General features: G+C 48.8%; 1 protein-coding gene across 1 annotated transcript; it reads right to left on the bottom strand.

Moving 5' to 3' along the window:
* Positions 1–2,403: 2,403 nt before the first annotated feature.
* On the bottom strand, positions 2,404–12,078 carry LOC119695198 (V-set and immunoglobulin domain-containing protein 4-like). The gene is made up of 9 exons (XM_038123185.1): positions 11,898–12,078; positions 10,893–11,249; positions 10,060–10,341; positions 9,072–9,146; positions 8,342–8,419; positions 7,966–8,034; positions 7,176–7,289; positions 5,987–6,008; positions 2,404–4,882 (listed from the first exon to the last, which is right to left on the bottom strand). Exons 1-9 carry the CDS (start codon positions 12,055–12,057, stop codon positions 4,699–4,701), a joined length of 1,341 nt encoding a protein of 446 aa, XP_037979113.1. The 5' UTR covers positions 12,058–12,078; the 3' UTR covers positions 2,404–4,698.
* Between the last annotated feature and the right edge of the window lie 828 nt (positions 12,079–12,906).

The raw sequence follows: 12,906 nt of genomic DNA, 5'->3' as shown, positions 1-12,906 counted from the left end.
ACAGGGAGCTGTTTTCTACTGGAGCTGGGAGAGAAAGGTAAATGGGATGGTTTTGCCACAGCCTCATCCCATCACAGCAAATACCTGTCTACTGGGGCTGAAACATTCACCTTGCAGCTGAACCCATCTCTGGAAGTGCTGCTCCATGTCAGTGACAGCTTATTCCCTCTCTGCCAGGGTAATGAGAGCTGGAGATGATCTTCATTTTCCCAGAGTCAGTAGGGTAATGAGAGCTGAGTGGATCTCATTTCAGTCTCAGGTAGAGGCATGCCCACCCGTGGGGCCCTTGCTGACTGTGATTCCAAGTTCCACCCTGCTGATCGTTGTGGTGGAACTTGTCTGGAGCAAAAAGCTAAATATACTGCCAGACCTGGTGTAACAAATTCATCCAGGGCTCTGAGAGCCACCACCAGCTGCCATCCTGCTGAGGAAGACAATGGGGGCAGCCACCCCCATTCTTGCAAAGAATGTCTATGTAAAACATTGAAACTTCATTTTTGCTGATTTTTCTTCTTGACATCTTTGCTGCAGCTGAAAGTGGGGTACCAGTGCACATGGCCTGTATCCATCTGCCCATGCTGCCCCTGACAAGATTTTAGGAATGTTTGAATCTTGCCTAAAAGCAAACAAGCAAAAAACCACTTGTTAAAGTTGCTAGCTGTGTCACTCAAAGAGGGAAATGTGTCAACTTTCATAGAGGTGTTTAAAACCCAACCCTTTCACACCCTGATCCATGACTGGCAGTAGAGCCTTGTCCCAAACAGTCTCCTACACAAAACAGTTTAGGAGAAGCTGAGTTTTGGGGAACATGCCCTGAAAGAAGTTGAAAACCCAAGCTAAAACTGCTGATAGGATAATTTTTTGAACTGGACATGCAAGACTTCCTGAGACTCTAATTATTCAGGATTAAAAAAAAAAGACTATTTAACTAAAGCAGGCATAAATAACTGTAGTTCCCCAAATGATGTACATGACGTCTTTCTCTCCCTGGACACAGACACAGCTCCCTGAGTCACACAGTCAGCCCATTTCTTCCTTACTGAAAGACTCCTCATAGTTTTGTATCTGAACACAAGAAGAAAAAGCCTTCGAAGCCTCAGACATGTTGGCTAGCTGCCTGGTTTGTTAAAATGCAGTATTTTATTCCAGGGTCTCTGTTCTGGGTTGAATTTGCTGCTCTGTCCCACACAGTGCTGCAGGTGAGGCACTCTGCAGCCTGTCCCCCCAGGTACCCACCTTCCTCCCACACACAGGCCAGGACACTGTCTCAAGTGTCATTTTTTCAAGTGCCACAGCTCAGGCACTCTTTGTTCTGCCATTTCTGCATCTTGGGCTATCTACAGGTGACACAGTAAAGTCCCCATGTCCCCAAACCTGAGCACAGATGGTCACTCAGACCCTGTTCATAGGCACCAGCTCTGCTGAGCCTATATCTTACATTCATCTTCTGACAAAGTTTGCCAGTGGCCAGAGAAGTTTGCTATCATTTTTCTGGTGATAAATAACATCCTTAATGTTCAAGGAGATGAAATTCAGTACCCAACTATAAGCAAATCACCAAAAAGTAGATAAACAAAGAAGAAAGGTCTTAAAGTGCTCTTTTTCAACCATGTACACTCAAAAAAGAAGCAATTTTTGCTTGAGACTTTCTTGTTTGGTCCAGCCATAGCTAACTCACAGAGGGTATTTTACTAAGTACTTTTTGGATGTCCTTCAGAAACTGATTGTGTGATCTCCCAAAGCCATTCACACCATAGTTCTGTCATATCAGATAATCATACAGTCAGTCATCAAAACATAACCTTGTTCCACTTCAAGAAACAGAAATTAGTGTAAATTAGCATTTCCCCTTAAAGCTTGTGTAACAGAAACATGATGTACAAGTGCTCTCTGAAAAATTCACTTCCCTTCCCAGGAATTCCCAGGTCAATGACATTAGTTCTGGGTTGCTATTAGCTTGGCCAAATCCTTGTAAACAGCTCCTGATTCCAAGAAAGTGCCCCATGTGTGCGATGTCCTCTGAGTTCTCGTTTCTTTCCTGGTGCTGCAGGTGGGCTGCACACCCCAGCCATCAGAGCAGTGCAGATGTCCTTTACCTGCAGTCACCACACTCTGCTGCTGCTCTCTGGAGTCTCAGCACCATCTGATGCTGGCTTTTTTCAGGCTGCCCAGCTCCTCCTCCCAGTGCTCTGCAGAGGCTGGCTGAGCTCTGGGTTTGGTAAACAAATCTGCTGCTCTGGGATGATCTGCTGGGACTTCAGCTCATGCTCTGCCATGGCACAGGGTGCACAGCAGCTGCTCTTCTGCCCAGGTACTCCCCAGACCAAGTCAGGACCTGGACCTTGCCCAGCTGTCCCACAGCGCATGCAGACACAAAACACATGGAGACCATAATTCATGGATTTATTTTCAGTTTAATGAGCTTGCCTTCCAACAGCTGTATTTAATATCATCAGCTCCTGGTGCTGGCTGTCCAGCCAGGATAATGTGGCTGTTTAACCACACTGGGAGGGCTGCATTGCCTGTGGCTTTGCAGTGCAGGTGGAATTGAGTGATTTTGGGGCAAGCTGTGGGATTCCTTGTAGCCATTACCCACGGGGTTTCAGCAGTGAGAGCTCAGACCCCAGTGTGACTGAGTACCCTGTCCCTCAGTGGGACACCCTTTGTCTCTGCATCTCTTCCCTTAGTGCTCGCTGCTCCTCTGGCTGGAGCTCTGGCCACATCAGACCCCTCAGATGAAGAGCCCTGCAGGTCAATCCAGGTGGCCATATTCCCCCTTCAGTGGCCACAGCAGTCAGGCTGAGCTCAGATGTATGGGCTGTGCTCCACTCCTCTGACCTCACACATGCAGCACACACACTCACACCTATTTTCTCCACATCTGCAATAAGTTGCATGTAGATGTCGGCGGTTTTCTCCATGACAGCACAAGTAACTGCCAGGTATTCCCTTTTCATACAGACTTCAAGATGCCCCAGCCCTTGATTTTTAAGTACATTCTTAACAACAAGTAATAAAACTTGTAGCACAGGAGAAGTATAAGGTCCCTGATAAGTGCCTGGAAAGTGTGCCTGGTAGTTTGTGCCTTCTGACAAACTTATAAATCATTAATTCCTCCAATTTCCCATTAGACCTCTGGCTCTCAGCCCTGGGTGAGCAGCACTGTGTTCCACATTTATTTCTGTGTTGCATACAAAGAAGTACTTTTCCTTGCCCTTTGAAAGTGCTACCAGGTAATTATCACTAATATCTGCATCCTTTTCAGAGAAGCTGTAAACAAGCCATAGCCCCTTCACCTTCTCAGCCCTGACCCCCACAGGCACACTTTGCTCATTTGTTTCTTCTTCTCTCTTTTCCAAGAGACTGTTTGCACAGATGTGGTTTTGTGCCAATTATTATTCTTTACAATCTTTCTCAGTAACTTTTCTTGCTCTGCTAAACCCAAGATGAGGCCAACATGCATACGTAAGGCAGTGACACTCCATGGGCTTCACAGTACCACAGTCCTGGTTTTGACTGGAATACCTTTCCATTAGCACCTCACACTCCCTTTGAATGCTGGTGAGTTTTGAACTGATGCTGAGAGGCTTGCAGATGCAGAGCTGTCCTGAGTGTGAGCAGCACAGCTGGGGGCACATTAATCCTGTGCCTGTGTTACCAATGTCTTGCTCACCCCTCAGGTCACTCCCTCTCTTTTACATCTCTCTGCATGGCCTTTAATGAGACACAGAATTGCCCTGTTTGTTATAAAAAGGTTCTTCCATAACTCTGCATAATAGATTTACTCAGGCAGTAGAAATTATTCATAGATTACCCTTCAGGCCTTTTAAGCTGGGAGGAAAGCACTTCTTGAGTATCTAGTGAGGGGCTGTGAGTGGCTTGCTGGCATTCCAAAATGAGCCAGTTGTGCAGAAATGCACACAGCGAAATATGTGAGGCATGTGTAAGCAATCCTACCCCAAACTTATGGAAAAGTATCTCATTTCTTTCAAATATCCATCATGCATTTAAAGAGAGAACAGAGAACACGAGCTCAGAAAGAATGTGCCTGGTTGCAGTATGAGAAGCTGCCAGAGCTGTGCCAGTGTGCCTAGACCTCGCTGCAGCGCTGTGGAGGGGGATCAAGGGCAGCACAAGAGCAGCAGGGGACATTCCTACATCCTGCACTGCTTCTCCTGGTGTGGCAGGTTCCTGAGTTTCTCTTGGCTTTAATCTGCCTTCCCGTGTTTCTATAAAATCTCTCTCATGTTAAATCTGTGCAGCATCAGGCCGGGAGGAGAAGAGCCATCGATTCCCAAGCCAGCCACATCCTGCCCTGCTCACCCACAGGGAGAGGGATACTGAGCAGCCCTCAGTGCTGCCTCTCCTCCCACCACACAAAGGCTGGAAACACTGGTCCTTTTGGCCAGATAAAGCAGTAAGTTCAGGACAGTGCTCCTAGCCTGGGACCTGCCTGCTGCAGCATTCAAAGGGCTTTCTTGGATAGAGCTGGTGAAATGGAATCAAGGAAAACAAAATCAGAAATTCTATTCAGCAGTCTGTAACTGAAGTTCCTGCATTTTCACTGCAGGGACTGTGAAGGGACAGCAACCACTGCTTGTCCAACCTATTTGTCAGGGGCAAAAGGGAAAATAAATATGTATTTTGTCTGGGTGAAGGTGCTCCTCAGGAGTGGTATCTGCAGAGCACTGTTGGGTCTCAGGAAGCATCCCCTACTTCATACTCAGATTCCTGGGGGTTTGCAACACAGCCAGACACATTCTTATTTGCTTCTTCAGAGACTTTGTTTTCCCTGAACTCCATCACGTAGTTGTTTTCAGTGGTAGAGATGGGTTCCTCATAGTGACCTGTGCTTGAAGAAGCTGCTGCTCTCAAGTTGTGGCTGAAATCAAAATGCAAAAAGAATAGCAACCAGAGTAAACAAAGCATCTCCAGCCATCAGGATTTTGACAGTACTATGGTCTGACTCAAACCCATGTAAACTTGGGCCACTGGACTATGGCAATATTCTGAAGGAGAGAATTTTGTCCTTTGCTTTCTGGTGGCAGAAAAACCTTGGGCATTGTGGCAGCATCACTTCCAACCCTGAGAAAGTTTCCAGGGAGAGGCAGCAAAGGGCATGCAAGCAATGAAAGATTACCACCATTTCTTGCACAATCACATAATTGCTGAAGAGAAATAAATATTTATAAAAAATATTGGAGGAAGTATAAATTGAGAACTGAAAACAGCCCACATCCACTGTCTGGCTTATGATATCTAATATTTTTTAAATGAAGATAGATCCTCTGAGGAGAAATGTCATCACAGCATTTGTTCCACTGCTCAGGGTTCAAATGCTAACTATACTGCTGCCTTTCCCACTGCTGGGGAAGCCTGGCACTGGGATGCTGGCACATCCCACTGTAATACTCAAGTCAGCAGCACTTTATACCTAGAGAAGAGGTTCTCCTTGTATGTTCTGCCCAGATTATCAGGCTTTTCAGTAAAACTTCCACAGGTTACAAGTAGATCAGGATGTGAAACCTGAGTTTAGAAATAGCTCTAACTTCCTTCCTAGCTATGGTTAGAAGCAGCAAATTCAGCCAGGAATGTTTTCAGGATAAATCAGAGTATAACCAGTGTCTCTAGAAGGGGAGTTCCTTTCTTTTGCATTTGAAAAAACACTGGGAATTTAGCCTTGGAAAAACACAGAATTTAGCCTTGGCAATCATCTTCAGTAGCCCTCCCTGGGCTTAGCAGTCAATAAGCAGCTCTTGCTCACTTCTACAATTCTGCCATGAAAAGATCTTTCCTCCCACATTCTGTGTTGCTGTGGAAAGCCCACAAGCCGTCCTACAACGTGCTGTTGAGCTACCTGTGAACTTCTTCACCCAGACTGCTTAAAGGGGTTTTCATTATGACAGCTAACAGCAGGGCTTTTTGTTTCTGCTCTGATACATCCCCCCAGGGCTCATCAATGTGCCAGATAAAGGGTTATACTCACAATTTTACATCATAGACTTGAGCTGGAAAAGAAAAATCAGAATTTGTGTCAATAATTTGCATTTACATTCCTTAAAAAAAAAATTCTTTGTTTAACTTCTTGGTTTAAGAAAATGACCTCTGAAGACAACAAAAATAACAGCCTTGGATATTGTGTCAGGTTGGTGATGACTCAGTTTCCCAGGATTCAGTCCAAGAAAACAAAAACAACCCAGCTATCACACTACTGGGTTATTTTGACCTAATGTCAAAGATAAAGCTGAGGTTAGAAACTAGAAGTCCACAGTTTCCCCAGTTTCATTAGAAGTCAATAAAGAACAGTTTTGAAAGTGGCTATTCTTGATTCCTTAAAAAAAAAAAAGAAAATAAGAAAAATGGCAAAAGAAATACCTGACAATTTTACAATTTTATTATTAATTGGTAGCATGGAGTCATAGGAAGATCATTATCAAAACAAAGGAGAAAATGAAGTCTGTGGGATCCCAAACCCCAAAGCACATCTGCGTGCTCTCTGCTTAGCTGGTGAGGAGAGAGCTCCAAGGAACATTTGGTCAAGGGGATTTCTGGTGGCAGTGCAGGAGGGACAGAGCATTCAGTGAATGGTTCCTGTGACCAAAGACCAGAGAGGAAACAAATTCATGTGGAATAGGGAGAATTGACAGTGACCTCTTCCCTCTGGGTGCCAACTACAGGAACTACTGAGCAGCCCCTGCTGCCAAAGGCATTTCCCAGAAGCAGAATAGGATGAACCCTCTGCCAGAGACTTGAAAGATTTGGAGCCATGAGCCTGGCCAGGCAGGCGAGTCTGAGCCCTGGGAAGTCTGTGAGGAGCAGTGGGAAACAACCCTCCCAAGGCTCTGTAGCAGAGCAAGTCACACACCTTGGGATGGGCTGCAGGGCAGGGACTGAGCTGCCCCAGAGCCAGTGCAGGGATGGAGGGTGCAGCTCAGGAGCACCAGGGCCACTGCTGCCCCAGCCCCACGGCTGGTGCTTGGAAGACCCTCCTGGTTGCAAGGACTTCTCTGCCTCTTTGGGTCTCCCACCATCTGTGTCATCTACTGCCTGCATGATGCAGGTGCCAGAGCTGCAGCTGGTGGTGCAAGCTCTGCTCCAGGCCCCAAAACCCATCAAAGGTAAAGCCATGCCGGGCATGTGTAAAACATTCAGGCTTTCCAGAACATTCTACTCACCGTCTTTGGGCTTTCTAATGCAAGTGATAAGAGAGATGACAAGGAAAACCACAGTACCACACCCCACAGCAATCAGGATGACCAGGTACAGGGACAAGCCAGGCCTCTGGAAATCTAAAGCAATACAACAGAGGATGTTCAGACAGGGGAACCCTCCTGGGTGACAGCAGCAGCAGGACATGACATTTACCATGTCCCTAGGGCCAGCAACAGCCAGCCCTGCCTGAGCACGTGGGGCTGTGTCCCCACAGAGCCTTGGTCCTGTGGCTCCGAGTGGATGTTGTGTGACCCAGCACTGTGTACACCTCACCAAGGGACCCCAGCTGTACAGACAGTGTCCATCCCATGCTGAGGTGACAAGGGGTGTGAGCTGGGCAGGATAACTGCACTGCACATCATGAAATAAAGCTCGCCATTCAAGGATGCTGCTCAGTTCTGTTTGGAAAGTCGAAACCTGTCACAATGTTGCAAGGCTGGAGGATGTGTAGATCTGCTCGAGGCACACATTGAGGCTTTTCTGCTGTTTCAGCTTTGACAGTCCAAGATAAAAAATGGACCAACTGCTCAGGAACACAGCAACAACTCTGTGTGCCCATTTGCCAACTTTTTTTCTTCATTCTTCCATAAAAACATCCAGAGCCTTTTAAAGAGTCACCATGAATTACCTGGGTCCTTTGAGAACAGCTGTTAATGCAATTTGCAGCTAAAAAGACAGAATACTAATTTTGACTACAGAGCATCTGCTTTGGGTCCTTAATCTTCTTCTCAGCTTGGTTTTGCTCTTACTTACCATGAATTGTTTCATTCTTCCCTGGATATCTCACACCACTCTCAGAAGTCGTTGCTGGTATGGGCAGATCTGGAAAACAAACGTGAGGTAAAGTCTGACAGTGCATTTCCAGCCCTCATTTGAGCACCAGGAGATCTGGGATTCGAACTGTAGGATCAGAAGAGAGTGCCTCCAGCCCCTTTACAAGGCAGTGAAAACAGGCAAACTGCAGAAATGAGCACTATGTATACACTATACTATAGAGAGAGTACCTGTAGTACCATATGGTTATGGGATGGATACTATATATAGTATATATACATATTTATGTATAACCAAACTGCATCTACACACACCAGGTACCTGTGTGCACACACAGGTACCTGTACACACACACCTGCAGTAGTGGTGGGGCCCCATGGAGTCCAGGAGATTCCTGAGGTACCTCCAGACACCAGCTCTGTTTGAGGTTTTTCTGCAAGAACAATCAACACCTGTCAACGTCTTCCCTCAGCTTCTGGTGACTGACACCAGCTTCCACAATCCCCCCCGTGGTTACTGGGGCACCATAAGTCCAAAGGAAACATAATCCAGCCATAGAAAGTTTCCACAAGCAGACCTGCTCTAGTCCAGGCAAAAATTCCCCCATGCCACAAAAACAAATGGGAGACCACAAGCCCTCCCTAAAACCGCTGTCCCTGGTCAAGTACATGTTGTCAGTTGGGTCCGAGGAAACTTTTGCAGCCCTTGTGTGCAGCCCCACTGGGGACCCCAGATCTGCCTCCTCTCAGCGGCTTCCATTCAGGATCAGATAACAAGCAAAAAAGTCCTTCAGAAAAGAACCAAACTCAGAACATCCCATCCCATATGATCTGCAAGCAAGGAAAAGGCATTTTCAGCAGTCCTAAGGCACAAACAGTCTCTCCTACAAAGATAACATTAGCCCTCCGTGGGTTGGAAACTGTGGGAAGATCGACATTCGGAAACATCTGAGCTAAAAACTGAGGCATATGGACTGAAGTTCAGCAGTGCCAAGACTCTGTTCCCCAGCAATAAAACCACTTCCAAGCTCGGGTGACACACTGCCCCAACACCCCATCCATGCCATCAGCTGCCACCGCTCTCACCCTGACTGGTGGTTGAGAGTTGTCCCCCCGTGGTTCCCACATTCCTCTGCCAGGCCACTGTTGTTGCAGGCACATCTGCAAGGTGAGGGGGAGGGAGAGGCTTACACAGGGGTTTGACCAGCATGGTGATGCTGCTGTGGTACAGCATTCCCCACAGGTGGGAGCAGGAGGAAGCAGCTCCCTCGCAGCTGACAGCAGCAGCAGGGGGATGCTGTGCCAGCAGCGTTAGGCAGCCCCTGCAGCACTGAGCCCTGTTCCCGTGCTGCTCCCGCCAAGGTGGGGCTGCTGGGACAAGCACCACAGGGCTTCAGCCAGAGCTCCGTGCCTGGAGCTCAGCAGGCTCTGCCTCTTTCCCAGCCCCTGTGAGGTGCCTGTGCTTGGCTCTGCCATCAGGGGCTTCACAGCTGTGCTGATCCAGTCACCAGCCAAGGGGAGCGGCAGGTTTGCCACCAGGCACCCATCATGGAATTGTTTAGATTGAAAAAGGCCTCTGAGGCCACCGAGTCCAAGGTGTCACACACTGTCCTGCAGAGCCTGGAGGGGTCAGAGCCTGGAATGAAGTGCAGCGTGTCTCCCTGAGACACGCAGCTGGTGGTGGGGAGCAAAGGCCAGCTTGGTTTGTCCTGCCACTGAATTAGCACTCACTTGTTCCTGCTTCTCAAAATACAGCCCCGACTCCTTGTCTAAACTTGCTGAATTGCAGTGGGCAGCAGTGCAGGGCCAGGGAGAACTTCAAAAAACCCACAGAGGAATAAATAAATGAATGTTTGAAGCAGGAACCCTCTTTTACATCCGAAAAGAGCAGTTCCTCAAAGAGGAGGAAACTGAAGACGGGAAACGCAGAAGGACACAGGCTGGAGCCAGCGGGGAGGGCTGTGTCACAGTGCTGAAGGCGTTTGTCGTTTCCTTGTCTCCGGGCAGGGCAGGAGGATGCTGTTCCTTTGCCCCGCAGCCGGATCTGCGCTGCCAGCCGCGCCGTGGCACTCACCTGTCACCGTCAGGCGCACGGCATCGCTGCGCTGCACGGCGCCGGCCCCAGCCCTGTTGTGCGCCTCGCAGAAGTACGTGCCGCTGTCCGAGGCCCGCAGGCTGGGCCAGGCCAGCTCGGCCCCGCTGCTCAGGAGCTCGGCTGTGCCCGCCGGGCCGCTCCGGAACCAGCGGTAGCTGATGGGAGGGGAGCCGCCGGCCTCGCAGCTCAGGCTGGTGCTGGCTCCAGCCGGCAGCGTCAGCCCCGGCTCTGCGGCTCTGATGATGGGCTTGGTGGCTGCCACTGCAACACAAAGCAGAGGGGCACAGGTCACAGGCTGAGCTGGGGACGGTCCCCCTGCCACAGCAGCTCTTGCTGGCAGTGCCTTCCCGGGAGGAATCAGCTCGGCTTTAGCATCGCTCCCTGCGCAGGGTGAGCTCAGCTGAGCCGCACAGGTGTCCTGCAGTCGCTGTGCCTCTATAAACCCCCCGCGCTGGGCAGAGGGAGGGCAAGCACATGCTGGTGAAATTCAGTCAAAGAACAGCAATACAGCATCCCTGGGACTTCCCCACTGCTGCATGCCGCTGGGAAACACTGAGCCATTGGCTGCAGATAGAGCCAGGGCTGAACTGGTCCTTGAGGAGCCACAGGTCCTCTCCGAGCTGCAAGGTGCTGTTCCTTCAGAAGAATTTCTCTCTGACCTATTTGCTGTTTCTTGCTCGAGGCTGACACCGATCAGCAAAATGCTTCTGCATGCAAACACACAGTCACTGCCTACCTGCTCTGTCTAATTCCCAAAAGCCTTCCTGAGCCAAGCCTTTCCCTCCTGAACAGCCTCCTTTTCTCAGTTTTACCTTTAACAACCTCCAAAGTGGTGGTGATCTCCTTTGCTATCAGGCTGTTTTTGCTGTCTCTCCAGGTGACCTGGCAAGTGTAGGTTCCTCTGTCAGAGATCTCCAGGCTCAGGATGAGGAGAGACACATTTCCTGGGGCGTCCTTTGGGATGCTGACTCTGTCCCTGTACTCAGACAGGAGAACGTGGTCCCCAGAGTCATCTCTCCGAATGATAGCACCTGAACCCACGTCACGCACCACAGTCCAGGTGAGGGTTTGCTGCACGAGGTCCTCCACAGGCACATAGGCACAAGGCAGAGTGATAGAGTCCTTCCAGACCCCTTTGATCTCACTGGGGCCACTCAGGTCCGGGAAAGCTGCAGGAAGAAAGGAAGATGAAACTTTAGCCACAGAGCAGCCAGGGTGAAGGCAGCTCCCAGGTGGTGAAGTCATGGGGGGAGCATTGGCAAAGAGAGCCCAGCAGATGAGAAACACAAGCAGGCAGCGGGGAGCATGAGGGTTGGCCAAAAATCAGCGTGGCATGAGGATGGGAGGTGGCTGATGGCCGAGGCACTGACTCCTGCCGTGAGTGCAGCCTGGCTCTTCTGCTCTGCTTGGGGCTCCCCTGCCACCACCAGCACTGAGCAGAGCACAGGGTCAGAGTTATTGGATAATTTAGGCTTGAGGGAAGGAGTTGGTCTAAAGTTCAAGTTGCAGCTCCCTGGTCTCAGCCAGTGGCTGCCCCCAACATCACCCTTGGGGCTTCTGAGGAACAGCAAAGACTTGCCTCCTCCACTGCCTATTTGTATTTCTGAAACACACCATTCTCTCAGCCTAAGCCAAACATGAGAAACTTAAACCACTGGGTAAAGAAACCTAAAACTCTTTTTCTTGTAAAAAAGCAGACCATTGCCTTTGTCCCAGACATTTCTCTCACTCTGAGGACTGAATCGAAGCTCTTCCCAAAACAGAGCCACCCCTGCCAAGCACACCCAGGGCAGGGCCTGTGCCCAGCCCAGACTCACCGCTGCAGTGGAGAAGGGAACTCAGGAGCATGGCTGCTTGCAGCATCATTCCCATCCTTCCTTCAGGGCTGCTCCCTCTCCAACCAGGCTGACCTGCTTTTCCCGAGCTGGGGGAAATCAGGAACACTTCCCTGCCTGGGCTCACTCTGTCACCGAGCATCCGGGACAACGGCTGCTGGTTTTTCCTTCCTCTTTATCAGAAAAGAAATGTCTCAGTGACCACCAGAGGCGTGGGCAGAGCGGAAACCCTAAGGAAGGGTGCGAAGAAGAAAGTGTAAAAATTAGTTCTATGTTATTTTGTATTTTCTGCTGAGTATGTTTTTCCTCCTCCTGTTTTTTAAGTTTTTTCCTTAATTTATTTTGATTCCTAGGCGACCATTTCTTCCTCTTTTCCTCCTTGTGTTGCTTGCTGACAAATAAGCTTTAACATGGAATTACACACACACAGGTCTGAGAGAGAACTCATAGGGAGCTGAAAGTTCTAGGTCCTCACAATTCACTTTCTCACCAGCTTGTGTGACACCCACCACTATGCTTTAAGTAAAGGTTCACGAAACCCCTTAAATCTTTACATTACCAGTGCAAGACAGATGATTGTTGTAGGCCTCCTCCAGCTAAAATATTCTCTATCACTCTACCGCATGTAGAGTGACAAATTCAGGTATACAAATCTGAAGCCAAAAATTTCCCAAGAGCTGCAAATATCCAGACCACCAAGCCCACTGCATTTCACAGATGGATCCTCCCTTCTCACAGAGCAATTTAGCTGCTTGGTTTAATTGGTTAATTGTTTTCAGTTACAAGCCCTGATTGAGGCCATACATCCCTCCAGTGCCTTCAGACTACTTGGGAACAGGTGAACATGGAGATGGCCAGAGAGAAAAAGAGGAACGTGTCACAGTAGAAGATCTTTGAGACCATGAAATCCTGGTTTCTTTACTGTAATGATATATTACTGTACATTAAATGTTATAGTTAATCTCTATAATTCAGTAATTGAGCACTAGCC

The sequence above is a fragment of the Motacilla alba genome, chromosome 4A, assembly GCF_015832195.1.
Source record: "Motacilla alba alba isolate MOTALB_02 chromosome 4A, Motacilla_alba_V1.0_pri, whole genome shotgun sequence".
In the NCBI taxonomy this organism is placed as follows: Eukaryota; Metazoa; Chordata; class Aves; order Passeriformes; family Motacillidae; genus Motacilla; species Motacilla alba.
Note: the sequence above shows the minus strand (reverse complement) of the source record. Positions and strands in the feature narration are given on the sequence as shown.